Raw genomic sequence first — 18,921 nt, 5'->3', positions numbered from 1 at the left:
TAAAAGTAAAAGCATCGATGATGGGCTATGCACGTGCCTGTGTTTATATCTCGGGATTTGTTTTTAATCACATTTAAAACTGATTTCAGACTCAGGTGAAACGCTGAAGGACGCAGGAAGTTATCAGGTGATTCACTTCATTTAAATCAAAGAAAATCATTTTATTGGTTTTAATTTAAAATATATTTTCATAATAATTAAATTACTGTAACATACAATTGTATAAATAGCATAAGACTGTATGTTTATAGTATGTTTATACATACTATAAAAATATAAAACGTTTTAAATTGAAGTGATGTATCACTGTTTATATCTACATGCATTGTATATATATGTTATTAGATGATCAAGTTTTAATGATTGAATTTTTAATTCTTTTTTTTTAATAGATTGCAGTCAGTGATGTGACGACCCCCCGCCTGGACACTAGGTGTCTCTGTTGTTGTTTGCAGGTGCTGGATGGAGGGTCGACAGCTGCAGAGCTGCTCCCTCATTCTCTGCAGCTGTCCTCTGTTTCGTTCAGAGCTAAAACTTCAAAACTAAAGTTTTAAAGAGCAGACATTATTTTAGATGTTAGTTTCGCTTCATTTTATTTTGAAAATCCACATTTCCTGTCTGCATGTAAACGTGTTTAAGCTGACGTCGTGAACATCCTCCCACCACAATAAAAGCCTCCTCCCCCTGCTGTCACACTGCGGTGTGTCGTGTCAAGGTGCGTTTACAGAGCCGTACCGGCGCACCTGCGGCTCACCTGACACCGTCACCTCTGCCTACGTCACGGTCCCGGAAGAAACAACACGCGTTTCTTTTCTCCCGAGCGCGAACAGTTCGCGGCGGATTAACGAGCTTACCGGCGGTTTTACCGACGCTGCGGCGACTGGTTTCTCCTCACGGAGGGACGTGAACGGCGGAAACAGCAACCACAGCAACGACCGGTGATATTTTTCCGTCTTTGTCTTCTTCGGTTTTGGAAGTGACTGCTAACGTTAGCTAGCTAACCCAGGATGAACGGCGGCGGCAGCTCGGCCCGCAGCCGCTGCGGACGCTTTCTGTCCGCCGCATAGCATCACAACAGCCTCGGTGCTAACCTCAGACGAATCTTGGACCTTGGATCTTGTTTGTCCCGGTTCTGAACACCGAGTCCCAAAGTTCTGGACCGCAGGAGACCTTCCTGGGTTATTCGTCCTGAGGGATGTGGACCTCAGGATTCAGTCACAGGAGACACTGAACACTGACCTGCATCAGAGAAACCACACTTTTCAAACTAAAACACGTTTATTCGCTAAACTTTTCTTCTGACCGTCGCCTCCGCATGTGTCGGACTAACGGAGACCTTGGTGGATAATTCGGCCTCCGGTAAAATCCTCCTGAACGATGGGGACTCAGGGACCGGGCAGGAAGAGGATCCCGAACCGGGAGAAGCTGACCGCCGAGGATGATGCTCTCAACCAGATCGCACGAGAGGTGAGGCTCTTATCGATAGTGTGATGGGTTATTGATGCTGTATTGATTTAATATGAGTGAGAATGTATCAGATCAGACCGAGCGGATGTACTCTACCCCCCATAAATGAAGTAGGCAATAATTAAAGTAGATTATAGATCAGCTCTGCAGTGATCAGTCACATTGAATATAAAGATAATCAATGCAGCTCTGATCAGCTGTGATGTTCATGGTTAAACAGACTCAGTGATTAGCTGCTGGAACAGGAGCCTCTTTATGTTCAGGCTCAGTCTCGACCTACATACTGAGGCTGGAATGTGACACTCTAACTGGGGGGGGGGGGGGGTCACACCTCCTCCTCTTCTTCTGTGGTTGCTAATGTAGCTTTCCAGACTTTTCCAGGCTTCTCCAGGAGTCATTGAACAGATTCCAGAGTGTCCAGTGTGATTCAGTCTCCTGTAGCTCTGAAGGTTTCCATGGAAACATCCAGACCCCATCAGACCAGGTCTAGATCAGACCCCTTCTAATAAACCGCACTCTCACAAATCTAGTTTTTAAGGGAGGTCCAGGACCCGGTCTGATGTGGTCTAGATGAGGGAGAATCAAAGTGAAAATTTATTTTCATCCCACTTTTCATTTTAAATTCTGTTTAGTTTTTATTTGGTGTCGGTGGAATAAAATCAGCTTCCTGGAATCTGTCCTGGAAAACAGATCAGTCGAAGCAGACCCCCCCCCCCTCACTCTGCAGCCCGGTGCTCGGGCTCATTGGTGTGATCGCTCCGTCGGCTGCTGGTCGCTGAGCTGACGGAGCGTGTGAGGTTTCTGACCGGTGGTCGGTTCCATCCTGTCAGACCTCACATCAGCAGCTCAGTCTGCTCAGGTGAGAACTGAAAGAAGTTTCAGCAGAGATCAGCTGACCTCTGATCAGCCTGAAACTGGTTCCTTCACATCGCTGAGCTGACGGTTGACTTCAGACTGGTTTGGTCACATTCAGTCAGTGGAACCAGTACGACCAGTACAGCACCACAGAGAGTTCATGTGGTCTGACAACAAACAAACAAACGAAATGCAGAGGCCAAAGTCACAAACTCTGAATTCACTAAACAAAGAAGATGAATAAGTTAATGTTTCATTTTTTAAATGTGGAGATTTTTGAATGGAGTCTGGTTTGAGAGATGTTGACACTTTCCCTCCTCAGTGACCTACTGGGAGAGATGATTGTGTGTGTGTGTGTGTGTGTGTGTGTGTGTGTGTGTGTGTGTGACCTCCATCCATTAATCCTGTGCAGCAGCACAAACATTAATCTGCAGATCTCTGCATCATCTGGATCAGACCATCACTCACCCTGTTTAGAACAGCTCTGTTTATGTGTATGTCTTTCTGTGTGTGTGTGTGTGTGTGTGTGTGTGTGTGTGTTCCAGCTGTTTCCTTCTTCACACTCGTCTCAGACAGATGTCAGCCTGTACACAGAGTCCTGCTTCACTCTGTGTAGTGAGTGCAGGGTTGTGTTTTTGTTATTCAGGTGTCAGGGTGTGTTGTTGTCATGGTGACGGAGGGAGTGTGTCCTGCATGAAGACATGTGGATGGTCCGCATTCCTGCTGCAGACAGACAGAGATACAGAGGTGATGTCTCTGTGGTGCCGTCGTCTCCTGCTGAACGAGGACGACAGCAGCTGGACATGGTGGAGACTTCCTGTCAGACCTGGACCCTGACAGGAAGTATTAAAAAAACTCATCAATAATCCAATGATCGATGACAGTGTGAGGTTTGATCCTAACAGCATCAGGACGTCAGAGCACGACGTCTGGTTCAGCACATCTGTCCTGCTGCTCACTGAGCTGTGGGTGGAGCCTGGATCCCTGCGTGTGTGTGTGTGTGTGTGTGTGTGTGTGTGTGTGTGTGTGTGTGTGTGTGTGTGTGTGTGTGAGAGAGACTGTAAATGATGTGTGTAAAATGTGATTTGTGATTATTGATCATGCTGACATCATAACCTGACTGAAATCAAACGTGCAGGTTTTAACCCTAACATTCGGGCCAGTGTCTCCAAACTAATCAATACTGGAATCTATAGTTTTTATTGATAAGGAACAGAAGTGATGTTTGCTGCATGTTACTGATTAATCAATGATGATTGTCCAGTTATCAGCTGATATGAATATAACAGCAACATGTGAGAAAATGTGATGACTCACCTCTAGGAGTTAAAGCTGTGACGACTGATTATTGGTAATCCTTAACGACATATTGATCTGTGTGCCAGGCGGAGGCGAGGCTGGTGGCAAAGCGAGCAGCAAGAGCCGAGGCCCGAGAGATCAGGATGAAGGAGCTGGAGAGACAACAGAAGGAGGTCAGGAGGCTTTTATTCTGAAATGGGTTTTTTCAACTGTTGTCATAGCAACAAGTCCTTCTGGATTAGACAGAAAAGTTTTTGTCACTGTTTCGATCGTTAGTCGAAGGAAAGCGGTGACAAAAGTTTTTCAGGATCTGAGACGAGAAGATTTTCAGGACGAAGCACAGCATCAGCTGAGGCAGGAAATCAGAGCTTGCAGAACTTCATTCAGACTTCTGCTGTTTTTAGTTTCCCTCAGTGTCACACTGCACACAGGAGCTGAGTCAGCAGCTCTGCACTGCATCATGGGAACTGTGGCTCCTAAAGAACAGAGAGGTTCGATCAGTGTGTCTGACAAAGAGGGGTCAAAGGTCAGACTGGGTGAGAGGTAACAGTGAGTGTGAATGAGCTTTAATCATCCGTCAGTCAGTCCGTCAGTCAGTCCGTCAGTCAGTCCGTCAGTCAGTCAGTCAGTCAGCTGCTCAGGAACAGCTCAGGACTCTCTGATGTGTGGATATTAACATGCTTCGTCTCTGTCCGGTGAGTAAAAGACTTTTTGACTTAACTTTATTAACAGCAGCTCAGAGTAAAGGACGGCGTCTGATGGTTCTCCTTAGGTTGGACACTTTCAGCAGCAGCAGCTTTGTAACAGACACTTCTGACAGCAGCACGTCACAGCAGGACGGCCTCTGTCTGCTTTATGTAAACAACAACAACAGCAATGACGTCAGCTGAGATGATATGAAATGTGATGGCTGTGTTCTGTTAGTCTGAGACGTGTCCACATCTGAACTGATCTGCAGCCTCTGACCTCTGACCTCCTGAAGCTAACCTCCTGTCTCTCCTCTTGTTTCTCCTCCTGCCTCCTGTAGCTGTTTCACAGCCACAAGGTACGACCTTAGATAGATACCCAAATTTCCCCAAGGGACCTCCCAAAGGGATTAATAAAGTATATTCTATTCTATTCTAGATACACTGCTCCCATTGATTACCCACAATGCAGTGCGCTGCCACAGTGTCATACTGAGGCAGAGCCATTTCCACACTGCTCAGAGTTTATCAGCATCGATCGCCACGTATTGATTATCTGTTTCTTAATAATGTGGAATGGATTTTTAATCTTTCTCACACACACACACACACACACACACACCTCAGGCTGCTGGTTTTGTCTTTAGAAGCTGAAGTGTGTTTTTCATTTTGTTCTTTCACATTAACCCTCCCTCCCCCCTCCTCCCCCCTCCTCTGCAGAAGTATTATGGTCTGGATAATAAGTGGGGTCACATTGAGCAGTGGATGGTAGGACTGAAGCCTCGTCACTGTTTACACACACACACACACACAGATAACAGTGACTCAGCACAATGCAAACACCTCGCTATGATGTCATCACCGTGCTAATGAGCAGATTACATCATTAGCAGCTTTAGCTCTGGACTCAGTTTGACCTGCTCTGTCATGATGTGTGTGATGTTCTAACATGAAGCAGCAGCTGGAACAGTCGAACATCCTTTACTGGAATAATGTTTGTAACATGTTTTAAATCACACGATTCCATGGAACATAGCTAAGAATCTGAACTGACCCTCAGCGTCATGTAAAGAGTCACATTAACAACATGTGCATCTCTCTGACAGCAGGACGTGAGGTTTCCATGTGTCATGTCAGCAGGATGTTTGTCTGCAGCTGCTGCTGCTGCTGCTGCTGTTGTTGTTGTTGTTGTGGTTGTGTGTCAGTGACGGTGTGTGTCTGCTCTGCATGTGCTCAGACAGGACTCACACAGGGATTAACAGCCTGTTTAATCCATGTGATGATCAGTCCTGTCCACTGTCTGCAGCTTAGACAATAAGTCCCTCAGCATGTCTGACAGGAGGGACAGATGCTGCTGTGTGTGACCCTGCTCTGTGACTGTCAGGCTTCCTCTGTACTCAGTGGTGGTTTCTGCCTGTATCACAGAGTAATTAGTGAGCTGTTGCCATCGGCCTGTCTGTGCAGAGGACGCCTGACGTCTCTCACTCTTCTTCTTCTTCAGTTTCAGCTCTTTAACCTCCCTGTTGTCTTTCTTCTTCGTGGCCTTTCAGGAGGACAGTGAGCGATACTCTCGCCACACACGGAGACACGCTTCGGTCTGTATCTCTGTCCACCTTTAAACCTTCCCACGCCGCCTTAATGCAGAGAAAACCAGGTGTTTCTGTCGTACCTGTGGTCTCCATAGCAACACACCTGCACTTAACACTAGTGCGTCAGCCCAGGCTGACTGGTGACTTACCACCACCTGTGAACCTGGTCTTTACTCACCTCCGCTGGTTTAGCTTCTCTCCTGGCTGGAGTGATGGACAGGTGTGTCCTCCAGGTGTCTTGGAGGACACACCTGTCCATCAGGTGTGAAGCAGGCTTGAAACTGTAATATCAATGAAAAACCTCCTGACCCCGAATCAGTTTAGTCTCTGACGAGCCCCTGATAGACTGGGTCCGGTGTCAGAGTGCTGACGCTCTGCTGTGTCCTCAGGTGTCCGATGACGAGGAGAGGATGTCTGTGGGGAGTCGAGGCAGCCTCAGGGTGAGTAACATGGTCTGAATACAAGCACATGTACGTGGACACACACACACACTCCGTACCCAGAATGCACCAGCTGTGAACCGTGTGCTGCACACTGTTTGTCACTGGCTGTAAAACACAGTGTTTTTTCAATGAGCTTTGGTTGTTTCTTCTCGTCTGTAGCCGTCAGTGCTGTTTTCTGAAGCTCCACGCTCTCTGGGCTACAGGGTCGGTCTCTGACATCACTTCCTGTTGTTATTGTTGGTGTCTGTGATCAATAGTCAGTAGATCAATAGGAGCAGATCATTAAATTGATGGATGTTTGTTTGTTTGAAAACACTGGACCTGTGCTGTCACATCTGTCTGAATGAGGGCTACACAAACAACAACAAGCATCTTCTTTATTGATTATTGCTTCAGTCAGTTCATTGATCATGTGGTTAGATAGAGTCTGCAGCCTAACGAGCTTCAGAGTATTTGGCTGTACAACTAAGCAATTAGTCAATTAATCATTTGAGCTCTAATTTACATCCTGATAAACTGATGAAGCAACAGCTGTTTCTCTTTCCCCCTTTCCTTCCCTCTGTCCTTTCCTCTTTCCTTTCCTTTCCTTTTCTCTTTCCTTTTCACTTCCCCCCACTCTTTCCTTTCCTCTTTCCTTTCCTCTTTCCTTTCCTCTTCCCCCCCCCCCCCCAGCCTTCAGACTACAGTGGATTTTTGGGCTCCAGCTCTCGAGCTTCCTCCAGGGCCAGTTCTGCCCGTGCCAGCCCAGTGGTGAGCTCTCGTCTCTGGGCCTCTGTCTGGCCGTCTGCCTCTTTCCTCTCTGCTTCTGCTGTTTCCTTCATGTCCTCACTGAGACAGTGACTGAGACGGTGACAGTCCAGACTCTGACTGACCTGCAGCTTCAGTTTATCAGGGCTCTTAGTGTCTGTCAGCGGCGTCTCCATGGTAACAGGCGCCCATCAGTCTGATCGGTCAGTGAAATGTGTGTTTGTGTGTGCAGGTGGAGGAGAGACCTGACAGAGACTTCCTGGATAAAGTAAGTGAACTTTGTTATTGTTTCAGACTGATAAAACTCTGAAAGCATCACAGTGAGTGTTCATCGCTTCCTCCCTCGTTCATACACACGTTGAACTGTGTTTTACATTGAACTTGGTTTGTTCTGTGTACGTTTGTAAAGTCGTTCATATAAATTTGTTCACTCTGTCAACTAAATGTTAAATCTGGAAATAATGTAAAGTAAAATCTTAACATTAGTTTGTTTACAACATTTATTTTGTCCAGTAAAAGTAAATTTAAAGTTAGATTCAGAAAGTAGTTAATTTAATGAGTGGAATTAACCATTTTTTGATGAAGATTAATGTGATGAAGATGAAGACGGCGCTGCTCTTCCTCTCAGGGTTCGAGGACGGCCTCCACTCTGTCGGCCGCCACGCTCGCCTCTCTGGGCGGAGCTTCATCTCGCAGAGGGAGCTGTGACACGTCATTTTCCGTGGAAACAGAGGCGTCCATCAGAGACATCAAGGTGCGAAGCGAATAATCACAGCGATGATCACTGTGGTGATGTCCCTGTGGAACTCCTCATCACATGTAACGTCTCTGAAATATCCACCTGTCTGTGTTACCTGTCTGTGTGTCACCTGTCTGTGTGTCACCTGTCTGTGTGCCACCTGTCTGTGTGCCACCTGTCTGTGTGCGTGCAGGAGTCCCTGGCGGAGGCGGAGGAGAAATACCGTAAAGCGATGGTTTCTAACGCTCAGCTTCACAACGAGAAGTTGACTCTGATGTATCAGGTGGAAACTCTGAGGGAGGAGCTGAGCGACATGGAGGAGCTGCTGTGGGAGACACGCCGTCGCTGTGACGACACCACGAAGGTCAGAGGTCAAACCGAAATTACTTTCAGAATAAAAGAATTAAATAAATTGAATATAAAGTTTGTTTTTAGTTAGTCAGTCTCATGAAACTGTGTGTTGTGTTTGTCAGGAGTTTGAGCGCGAGCGTCAGGCGCACAGTGTCGTACAGTTCCAGTTCAAAGAGATGAAGGAAACTCTGAGGCAGACGGAGGAGCTGCTGACGGTCAGTCACACACACACACGCGCACACACACACACACACACACACACACACACACACACACACAGCCCCTGACCGTATCTCGTGGCCTCCCTCAGTGAATGGAACCTGCTCAGGTGTCACACCATGTGCTCTTAGTCACATGATGTGGTGGACTCCAGGTGCACGATGGTGCGTTGGGCCTCTGATGTTCACACTAACCCTCTCTGACTGTTCTCCGTCCTCCTGCTTCCTGCCCCGCCCCCTCAGGAGGTGTCTGACCTGCGGCTGAAGAGCAGCAGTTTCCGTCAGGAGGTGTGTGACCTGCAGGAAGCTCTGCAGTGGAAGGAGAAGAAGATCTCGGTACGCCGCCGCAGAGCTTCGCCTTCACGCCGCAGCTTCGGTGAAACTTTCCCAGAGATAGAACAGTTTGGGTTTGAAACGGAAACAGAAAAGTTCTGTGTGAGACGAGCAGCAGCTGTTTCCCACAGAGCTCTGACTCGATGAGTCGCGTCCTCATACAGAGCGGATGAGTCGGGGTCAGGGTGTTACACCGACTCCAGTCAGAAAAGTTCTGCCTCTGAGAAACGTTTGACAGCTGAAGCTCTGGTCTGCAGCTTCACGTCCTGCTTCCTCTGATTTCACCTGCTCCAATATTTCTGAACACTGTTTCTCTTTTCCTTCCTTCACTAACTCCTTGTTTCCTTCCTCCCTTCTTTCCTTACCTACCTCCTTCCTTCCTTCGCCGCCTCGGTCAGGCCTTAGAGAGGCAGAGAGAAATCTCCGACATTGTTCGCATCGAACGAGACCGACTCAGAGACGAAGTGATCCGACTGCGGGATTCACTGAAGGTATTCAGACGAGGAAGACCTGACGACACGGCCCGCACCTGTGTGATGTCATCACTCATCGTCATCATTACCTGGATATTACTGAACTCGTTCAGGAGAAAATCGCTTTCCGCTGTTCTGTCAAACTGTCGTTAACTCGTTTCTTTACAAATATATTTTCAATTTGTGTAAAATTACAAATGTTGGTAAGATTACAACTTTATTTAAAATGACAACTGTTCTTCCAACATCACCATCATCATCATCACTCACTGTTTCTGTCAGACTGATGCTGAAGGATGTGACAGGATCAGGGTATTTTCTTGTTAGAGAAACTCTTATTTTGATAGGTCAGTCTTGTTCTGCAGGATGTGGAACCTTAGAACCCTCAGATCGAGTGATGAACGATTCGATGGTTTTCTCTCAAACAGAAACACGGTGTCGTCGTCTCACCTGAAATCACGACCAATGGGGAGACGGGACAGGGCGAGGCAGAGGACGACGTCAGCGAGGAATCTGGCTCCCGATTGGCCCGGGGGGCGTCCCAGGGTGGAAGAGAGAGCATGCTCGGTAAGAATCAGCCGAACCTGTGAAGGGCTAACGGTGACCGTAGTTTCTGTATTTTAGAAAAAGCTGGTACGGAAGCCCGCTCAGACCAAACCCAGAAATTAGGTTTAGTCAGAGTTTGATTCACTCAGTGTGTTTATGAGACAGGAAGTGAAAAACCTCAGCTGATACGACGACACTTGAATCAGGTTTGGATTTATTAGATTAGATCTTTGCTGTCAAGACTTTTACATCAGATTTCTCACTTTTTAATGAAGATCAGGACTTTTTACTTTTCACGTGTTGGATATGTGAGAATCTAAACAAGGATTCTAAGATATGAAGACAGAATCATGTGATCGGCGCTAACGTCACTAATGTCACTTTGATCAAGTAGAAGTTGTGAGCGAATCAGGAGCTAAGCTAACGTTCCTGTTCCTAACGTTCCCTCTCAGAACGTAAACACAGTGAACTTCGGTTAAAATCAGTTGCATGATGTGTGTGATTTGAATGTGTCTCTAACAAATGCATGTCACTGTGTAGTTTCTGTTCAACTGTATGATGGAAACATTTGATGATTTCAATCAGCTGAGCTTCTCGTTCAGGTTGGATGTTTTGAAATTCAGTATCTACGTCCTAACCTGTCAGCACTGACCCTCTGTGATCGAGACCCTGACTCATCTCCGCTCCAGTCGGTTTGCCAACATTTCCAACATCGTCACCGTTTCATTTCTCGTCTGTGCATCTCAAACCGATGAACTCTGCTTCATGATCTTTCAGGGAAAGTTGGAGCGCGGCCGTCAGCAGAGGGCGGCAAACTCCCACAGGACGACACGAAGCGCAGCAGCTGGAGGAGTTCTGAACGCTCCCAGTCTCTGAACCTCATCTGCACCAGGGATCAAAGCAAAGCCGACACTTTGAAACAAGGGAAGGAGACGGATGAGCCGGCCAGAGAAACACGAGGCGGAGCAGCAAAACATCCAGGCAGGAACAGAAGTGCAAGGAAACTACCCAAGAACTGTGGGAGTGAAAAAGATCCGACCAAGAAATGTACAACCAGGCAGGACAGAGATCTTCTGTTCAGATATCACAGGCACGAGGCGAGGAAGGTAGAAACCAAACTGCCAGGATCTGCAGCCAGCCAATCAGAAGAGGATCAGGCTTTGAAATGGAGGACCAGGCCTGACAAAGGCTCAGGAGAAAAGGAGTTTAGAGTCGATCTATCAGCAGAACCACAGCGGGATGTAAGGCGAAAGAAGCGCACCTTTGGTGAGAAAAGCTGCAAAATTCAAACAGACCTGGGACAAAGTCGACTGTTAGCGTCTCCGCTGAAAGGTCAGGCAGAATGTGAGGAGGTGGTTTCACCTGTTCACAGAGCTTCAACCGAAAAAGTCCTCAAATCAAGACTCTTTCCACCTCGACCTGTGAAAGACATGATCCTGGATAACAAGGCGACTGTGTCGAGGACCTTGTCTGGCAAACAAAACTGTCTGACTCAGGAGAAACAAAAGCAAGATGTCACGTCTGACGGAGGAAAAATTACTTCTGCCTCTGACCGGGAATTTGAACAGAAGCGTTCGTCTGTCTTCCATCAAAGTCTCTGGAATCCAGATGGACGATGCTCACAGAAGATAAAGGCGCCTGATGTTCCAGCTTTCTGCACAGAAGAAAATAAAATAAATGAGATTAGTTCTTCATCAGTGGAAAGCTGGAAAGGTCACGAATTTGTTGACAAGTTGTCTGAGATTGATGATGAAGGCTGCGATGGACAGAGTCTTAAAGATATTTGTGAAAATGACGAGGCTGGACTGATATGTCAGACTTCTCCAGGTCTTAAAGATCGACACACAGTGTCAGAGGATTTGGGAAGAACCCGAAATGAAGGCAGTGCCTCTAAGAACAAAGGTGATTTCAGTTGCTCTTCTGTATCTGAAGGCCGAAGCTATGAAACCAAATTGAAGACGTCAGAGACCGTGATTGCAGAGGGGTTGAGTACATCCGAGGAACTGGAGACCAGGATTTATGAAGAAGAACCAGTTAGAGAAGCTGTTCAATGTAAAGACCAGAGCAAAGCAACGAAGCTGTCACCAGAGTCAGTGTTTGGCCCTGGTGCGATGTTGGAGGACTGGAGCGGTTTGGAGAAGACCATTCAAAGCATCTTGGGACAGTCTGTGGGACATCAGAGTTTTTTTGCTGAGATCTCGAGAATTGTTCCTGAAATTCCAGGATCTCTGAGTCAGTGGATTTCAGAATTGAAGGAGATGCTAAAGAAATGTGGAAATGTGTTGGATCAGCGTAGTGCAGATCACCAAGAATCAACAAACCAGGTGAAATTCACCTCAAAGGGTGAACTGTCTTTGAGAGACTTACCAGGAGGAGGTAGAACCCCAGAGGATCCTGAATATGTCGAAGCAAGTACCAGCTCTGCCTCAGGGTTGTTGAAAGAACCATGTTTGGAGGTACGAACTTACAACATGTTTGTGGGCTCATCTGGTTCTAGAAGCAAAGTTTCTAAAGACGTTCAGGGTCTCAGGGACGGGGACGGCCGAGACGCTGCAGAAAAAGCCTTAGAAGTCGTATCTAGCACACGTAGCTCTGAGGTGAAGTCCTGTCCAGCAGAAACGTCTGGGGTGAATTCTGAGCTAAAGCCAAGTGAGAGTGATCCAAAGGCAACAAGCTGCTGTGAGGATTTGGTTTTTGTTGACTCATACTTCGCTGAACCTGCAGAGGCAGCAGTGTTGGACTCTGCGTCAGATCAGGGTTCGACAGAGGCATCGATGAATCCAAAGAAAGTCAAAGGAATCAGTGATGTCGGTGATCAGGAAGCAGATAAACAAAAAGAGACTGTTCGTCAAAGTCAGAGCTGCTGGGTCGTTTCTCTCAAATATCCAAAGGACGAACGACTCAAAAGACTTCGAACTTTATCGGCAAACTCTCACACTGATCAAAGTACAAAGATCAGAAGGCTGATGGGAATCACCGCAGATGAGATCAAGGCCATGATGGTTCCAGAATTGGCTTTGATGAACCTACACGACGGGCGAATCGATGACGGTGAACAGATTGGAGCGTCGCCGGGACCAAAAGCTGACGACAATGAGAAGGAGATGTTGGTCGAAAACATGGACAGCTGCGAGGAGGCTGATGAGGAGGCGGCGGCACTGCAATCTTCGACGCAGCAGCGATGTCCCGCAGGGACAGAGGTCGTCGTGGAAGATGTATAAGTTGTTCCTGCGAAGAGACTGAAAGGATTCGGTTTGGACGAGAGGAGAGACGAACTCACGACGGACTTTCATAGATTTACAAGAATCTGAAATCCGATGTTTGGTGTCCACGAACTTTAACCGTCGTATCGATGACGCGCTTCAAAACACTAAGACGTCTCCTAACCCAGAGCAAACAAATGAGACGACGCTGGTCGAACCACGTTATATATTTATTTATATTATGTTTATGTGTTTATGTTCATGTTGACATGACGTATGAATCCTTTTCATGTAGAATTTACTTCCTGTGGATCCATAAACCTTCACTGATGATTTCATGTGTTATAGAATGAAAGTGTGATGTTAATGATGTCATCTGTGCTGATGGAGGGAAACAATGCTGATGAACACTTTAATCCTCACAGGGCCTGAGCTCATGTTTCTGTGGAATAAAAGATTAATGTGTTCATTCCCTGTGTAAAAGCTGGTCTTTGTGAACACATGCAGATGTGCGGGACGTGTTGCCGTCACAGCTGGATGACGTGAAGCTGTTTTCTATGTTTCAGAGCTGCGTCTGAAGAAGGTGTTTGAAGACAGAGAGAGTTTACAGGATCAGGTGACATGAGACAAACATACACAGCCATGTCAACACCTTTATTTGTCTGTGATCTGTGACGTCCATGCGTCTGTCTGTCTGTCTGTCTGTCTGTCTGTGTGTGTACAGGTCAGGCTGCTCCAGTCTCAGCTGGATCAGAGACAGAAGAACGGGACAGACGGAGTCCAGAATCCAGAGGAGGATGGTCTGGAGAACGGGATGGACTCTCATCTCTTGGACCTGCAAAGTGAGTCCTCTTCTTTGTCCTTTTCTGATGTCTCATCTTGAGTTTTGTTTAACTTCACTGTCATCTTTGTCTTCTTTGGTCTGCGTCCTTCACTCATTCTTTTCCATCTCTGTCCCAATTTGGTCTTTTTCATCGTCCTCCTGACCTTCACCATCCCCACCTTTCTTTTCACCTGTTCTTATTATCACTGTCTTTGTCTTTTATGCTAATTTTTTGACCTCTTTGTCTTTATCTTTGTTTTCTTTGTCTTCATTTGAACCTTTGTCTTTTTGTCTTTTCTCTGATCTTCTCTTGGTTTCACCGTCTTCTGTGTTGTTGTCTTCACCCTTTCACTTGTCTTTGTCCTCTTGGTCCTCAGCTTCTTTTTAAACGTCATTCTTTGTGTGATTTAAAAATCTCTGCATGTTGTCATCTGTCCGTCTCTTTGTCCTCAGGAGACGCCAACAGACACATCAGCGATCTGAAGTTCAAACTGGTGAAGTCTGAACAGGAAGTCACGGCTCTGGAGCAAAACGTGAGTCCTGTGCACTCAGACAGACCAGACTGACGCGTGTTTCCATGTCAACAACATCAACAACCACCACCAGTCTTTCATGAGGGCAGATAAACAGTCCTCCTCAGCCACGAGGACTAAAAACGTCTGTAGTAAATAAAGTGTGACTCTTCTAACGACTCTGACTCTTCACTGACAGATAATCCGTCTGGAAGGTCAGGTGACCCGCTACAAGCTGGCGTCGGAGAACGCAGAGAAGACCGAAGACGAGCTGAAGGTGGAGAAGAGAAAACTGCAGAGAGAGGTTTGTGTTTTCCAAACATGTTTCAGACACACACAGGAAACAGGACATGAGCTGGATGTATTCAGTCAGTTTTACAGTGGACGTGTCCATGGTGTCTGTCCAACACCATGAAGGTTCATTGGACATGAAACCTTTTCTTCTCCACGACAGACGGCGTCTTTCTTTATTTCTGTCCAGTTTTTTCTGTTTGTCCTGGCAGTTTTCTTCTGCGTGTGTGTCCTTCATGAAATGAACGGTGTGTGTCTGTGGTTTAATGTCTGTGATTGTGCCTCTCCTGCAGCTCCGCTCGGCTCTGGACCGGATCGAGGAGCTGGAGGCCAGTAACAGCCACCTGTCCAAACGCCTGGAGAAGATGAAGGCCAACCGGAGCACCCTGCTGGCCCAGCAGTGACGGGTGGAGCCAGCTGAGGAGGGAGAAGAGACTCCATCCGCCTCCTGAGCTGAGAAGAAGCCAAAACCAGATTCTGATGTGTGAACGCAGGAGAAAGATCAACCAACCAATCAATCAGTCGGTCAGTCGATTGATCGTCGGGGGGACATCACGTGTTTCCATCATTACCAAAAATGTGACTTTGAATAGAAACATTTGCACGACGCCGGGGCGAGTTGAGGAGGACCATGGGAAATGATCGACAGCTGCTGAACAGATCTTGAGGTGAAGAGTGTAACTTGGTCTGAAGATTGAAAGTGGAATCTGTACAGGCCCAACGCTGTCCTGATGTGGTAAGCTCCACCCGCCCGGCCGTCCATGTGTGCAAAAGCAAACTCTACATCTGCCTCATCAACATTCAGCTTATCCGTCTGTATAATGTGTGGCACTGCCTGTTGTCCAACACTTGGGGACGCTGCCTCCCTCTGGGACGAGAGACGGGTTGGAACCGGATCAGCTGATAAGTTGGTTTGCTCCTTCTCTTCTGTGCTGGGTGTCTCTCCTGGAGACAGACTCCCCGTCGCTCCTGCTGCTGTTGACACGTGTTTTCATGAAGAGTTTAACACAACATGAGGTGAAGTTGAATTTATTACAGCACAGAACGACAGAGGAAACAGGACGAGCTGCTCACACAGCTACACAGCGCTCAGCCCCACTCACCAGGTTTTTATTTACTCCTGCAGGTGACAGTGGAGGGCGTGGCTTCGTATGTTTGTATATATGGAATAGGTGGAGACACACCTGGTACACCTGGATCAGGAATATTCCAGATGATCTCACGTCTTCATCTTTTCTCGGGATGTAAAATCACCAGCTTGTAAATGTCTGAATATTCATGTCTGTAACCAATTATTGCTGAATGAATGAATGAACGAACAAATGAATGAATAAATCAAAGAATGAATGTGTTCACATTCGCAGGTGGAAAAGGACATATATGGTTTTGGAATCAAACTTGTCGTGTCTCACAGGAACACTTGTGCTTCTGAATGAATGAGCTGTGGGTCTGATTGAAAAGGATTTAACTTCATTTATTTCAGTACAACATGGACTGATGCAGGTTTTGTGTGTGTGTGTGTGTGTGTGGCTGAGGCTGAGGTTCTGTTGTCGGGCTGTGGGATGTCAGTTTGTCGTTGTATGAACAGGAAGTGAAGTCTGCAGCGGCTCAGTGATTCACACACCGTTAAAGTCATGCAACGTCTCACTGTAGCTGTGAGGGAAGCTGAAACAGCGTGGACACAGAGTCATATTATCCTGTGATACTCCTGTAATCAGCCCACAGTCTCACTGCCTGGCTGTAGCATGGAAGTTAGCTGTTGGTAGCATCCAGCTAACTCCTGTGCTTCACAGCCACAGCTTGTGAAAACTGCTGAAAATCTTCAGATGTTCTGCAGCTTCTCCATGAGTCAAACTCAGACTGTGTGTTCAGGAAAACTTTTCCTCAAATTCTATAATTACATGTTTTAAGAGCTACGGAAACTAAAATATTAAACTTAAATATTAAACTTAAATATTAAACGTCACATTTCCCTCAAATCAGTGAGTTTATCTTTGTGAGGGAAAAACAAGAACTCAGACTTCTGCAGTTAGAGTCCAGTTTAAACACGTTTTGCACTGAACATATTGAAAACTTCAAAGTAATATATTATTCCTAAATATACTTTTATCACTTTGTAGTAATAGTTCGCCATTATCACCGAAAATTGTAATTTATTAATTTAATGTTTTTTTTTCATTGGTTGTTGCGTTATCTTAGCCCGCCCTTTTCCATTTTTGATTGATAGAAAGTGACGGGCTCGGCTCGCGCTTCCATAAAAACTTTTTTTCAGCGTGAGAAATACAGTGTGTGGCGCGAGCGCGTGAAAAAAGACCGAAACACGTGACTGTCACGATCAGTGAGACCTGTATTTAATATATTTATTTATTTATAGTTAATATTTACAGGTTGAAATTCATATACAACCAAAGAACGTAACCTGGCAACGAAACGTTTGATTTATTATTGATTATTGATTTATTTAGTGGTCTCAGCTCTTTGAGTTTGAAAACGCGTTTGACCTCGAGTCGAAAAGCATGATGGGAGCTGTAGTTACGTGGAAAAAAATAAATCTGGTTTTATTTTTTAATGTTGTGCTGCTCAACTTTTTCTCTCATTAATCTGAGAATGTTTTTTTTTATTTTTTATTCTTTCGATTCATTAAAAAAAAAAATCAAACAAACTGAAACGCTCAGAGGCTAACGGGAAGGAAGCTAGCCAGGTGAGAAGGCGGGACCGGAAGAGAGCTTTGCTTCTAAACGAAATGGCGGGCCGTACGCTTCGTCTGAACGTGTCGCGTTTTGTAGGAGAGAATTATTTCGTTTAGCTTCTTCTTCTTCGTCGTTAGCTTTAGTTTTTCTGTTCGGAGAAGCGGACGCTGGTCGACCGGAGCGGATCGCGGCCTGTCCGCACACCTGCAGCAGGTAAGCCCGCTGATTCAGGCCCAGCAGGTGCGTTCAGCCGGACCTGCTTCAGGTCTGGCTCCGAAGAAACGAACCCTAACCCTAACGAACGTTTTCATTTGTTTACGATAAAACTACAGCAGTTAGTCGATGAATCAACTGAAAACGAGTTAAGCTTCAGACGGAAGCTGCACGAGCAGGACTCCGAATCAGCTTTATTCCACAGTAACACACACACTAACAGCAGCAGGACACTGGCTCAGCTGTGACACCGTCCCTTTATGTCCTTCGTCTCTGCTCATTGGCTCCAGTTGTAGATTGGCCAGGTGTGTGTGTGTCCTCTGTGGACACAGTGGACAGGAGTGTGTGATTGGTCTCGGTCCGTAGCGCAGAGGGCAGTGGTCTGAAGTGGATCCTGATTCCTGCTCAGTGCTGCTCGCTCCTCGTCTCTCTGGTTATTGGAACTGATCACACATCAGCTGACCCTCTGCTCTCAACCAATAGGACGACTGGACTCCTGTATCCACGGAGACGGTGTGAGGAATGTGGAGCAACAGCTCCTGAGGGTAAACAGGACCCCACACGGGGTCAAAGGTCACAGCTCCTTGTTTAAAGTGAAGCGGCTCCTCCGAACCAACACAGAGACATTTGAAAGGTTTGAGAAGTCCTGGAGGACGAAGTCCTCAGGCGTGTCAGATGTCCTTTCCAGGAGTCCTTAAATAAATTCCAGGATTTCTTGTGTCCCTGATGGCTGCTGTGTAAGAAGTCACTGTCTCAGCCTGAGCGTGTGCAGGATAATGACAGAGTGAGCATGAATGAATGAATCCTTTGAACCCTGACAGGACACACTCACGTTTGTGCTTGTGTCCTTTTGAGGACGTTCGGTCACTTCATACATTCCACAGGCTGGACTGAAACTGGACTAAACGTCCTCACTTTCAAGAATGAGACCACACACATGGGGGACAGAGGTCACAGAGACTCTCTGTCCCTGACGTCCTCTTTCAGCATCAGAGCTCATAGAGAACTGGAGTTTAAAAGCTTCACACAGGAAACTCCCAGAAGCTTTGACCAACACGAACACAACACGAGCACAAGCTGCAAACATTCTCTGTGTGTATGTATATATATGTATGTATACATGTATGCATGTATGTACGCATGTAAATACTCCGTTCAGTCACGATCTTTGAACCTTAAATCAGTAATATATTAAAGAAAGATTTGTTGTTATTACAACATTTTCTTTTGGGGCGTAAAGTTGTGGATCCAGAGGAGTTTGAAAAAACAAACAGTGAAACTTTGGATGAAAATTCATGTTTGTTTGAGTTGTAGAAATGAAACTGAACACTGGTCCTCACAGTGACACAGATGTCTGTGAAGAGAATCTAAATTCCTGTTTTTTTCCATAAGGTTTGGTGTGAATCCATCAGTCCTCACCTCCTCTCTGACTTCATGCTGTGT

The 18,921-nt window shown here is 46.3% G+C and overlaps 1 protein-coding gene across 8 annotated transcripts; it reads left to right on the top strand.

Moving 5' to 3' along the window:
• Window positions 1–706: 706 nt before the first annotated feature.
• Window positions 707–15,934, top strand: lrrfip1b (leucine rich repeat (in FLII) interacting protein 1b). 8 transcript variants are annotated; one of them, XR_005893362.1, is made up of 18 exons: window positions 707–1,467; window positions 3,708–3,794; window positions 4,649–4,666; window positions 5,028–5,075; window positions 5,858–5,902; window positions 6,286–6,336; window positions 7,319–7,354; window positions 7,715–7,840; window positions 8,019–8,189; window positions 8,299–8,391; window positions 8,638–8,730; window positions 9,629–9,767; window positions 13,516–13,565; window positions 13,674–13,791; window positions 14,226–14,305; window positions 14,484–14,588; window positions 14,869–15,592; window positions 15,702–15,934. XR_005893362.1 is itself a non-coding variant. In XM_041032082.1 (17 exons), the coding sequence occupies exons 1-17, from the start codon at window positions 1,378–1,380 to the stop codon at window positions 14,977–14,979; spliced, it is 1,461 nt and encodes a 486-aa protein (XP_040888016.1). In that variant the 5' UTR covers window positions 707–1,377; the 3' UTR covers window positions 14,980–15,934. The 8 variants fall into 8 exon arrangements, 7 of the variants coding, with proteins under 7 accessions (XP_040888016.1, XP_040888017.1, XP_040888018.1 ...); XM_041032082.1 differs by having other exon boundaries at window positions 14,869–15,934; XM_041032083.1 differs by lacking the exon at window positions 4,649–4,666 and having other exon boundaries at window positions 14,869–15,934.
• Window positions 15,935–18,921: the final 2,987 nt, after the last annotated feature.

This window comes from Toxotes jaculatrix, chromosome 24 (assembly GCF_017976425.1).
Source record: "Toxotes jaculatrix isolate fToxJac2 chromosome 24, fToxJac2.pri, whole genome shotgun sequence".
In the NCBI taxonomy this organism is placed as follows: Eukaryota; Metazoa; Chordata; class Actinopteri; family Toxotidae; genus Toxotes; species Toxotes jaculatrix.
The sequence above is the reverse complement of the archived record's forward strand: the minus strand, read 5'-3'. Positions and strand labels throughout refer to the sequence as shown.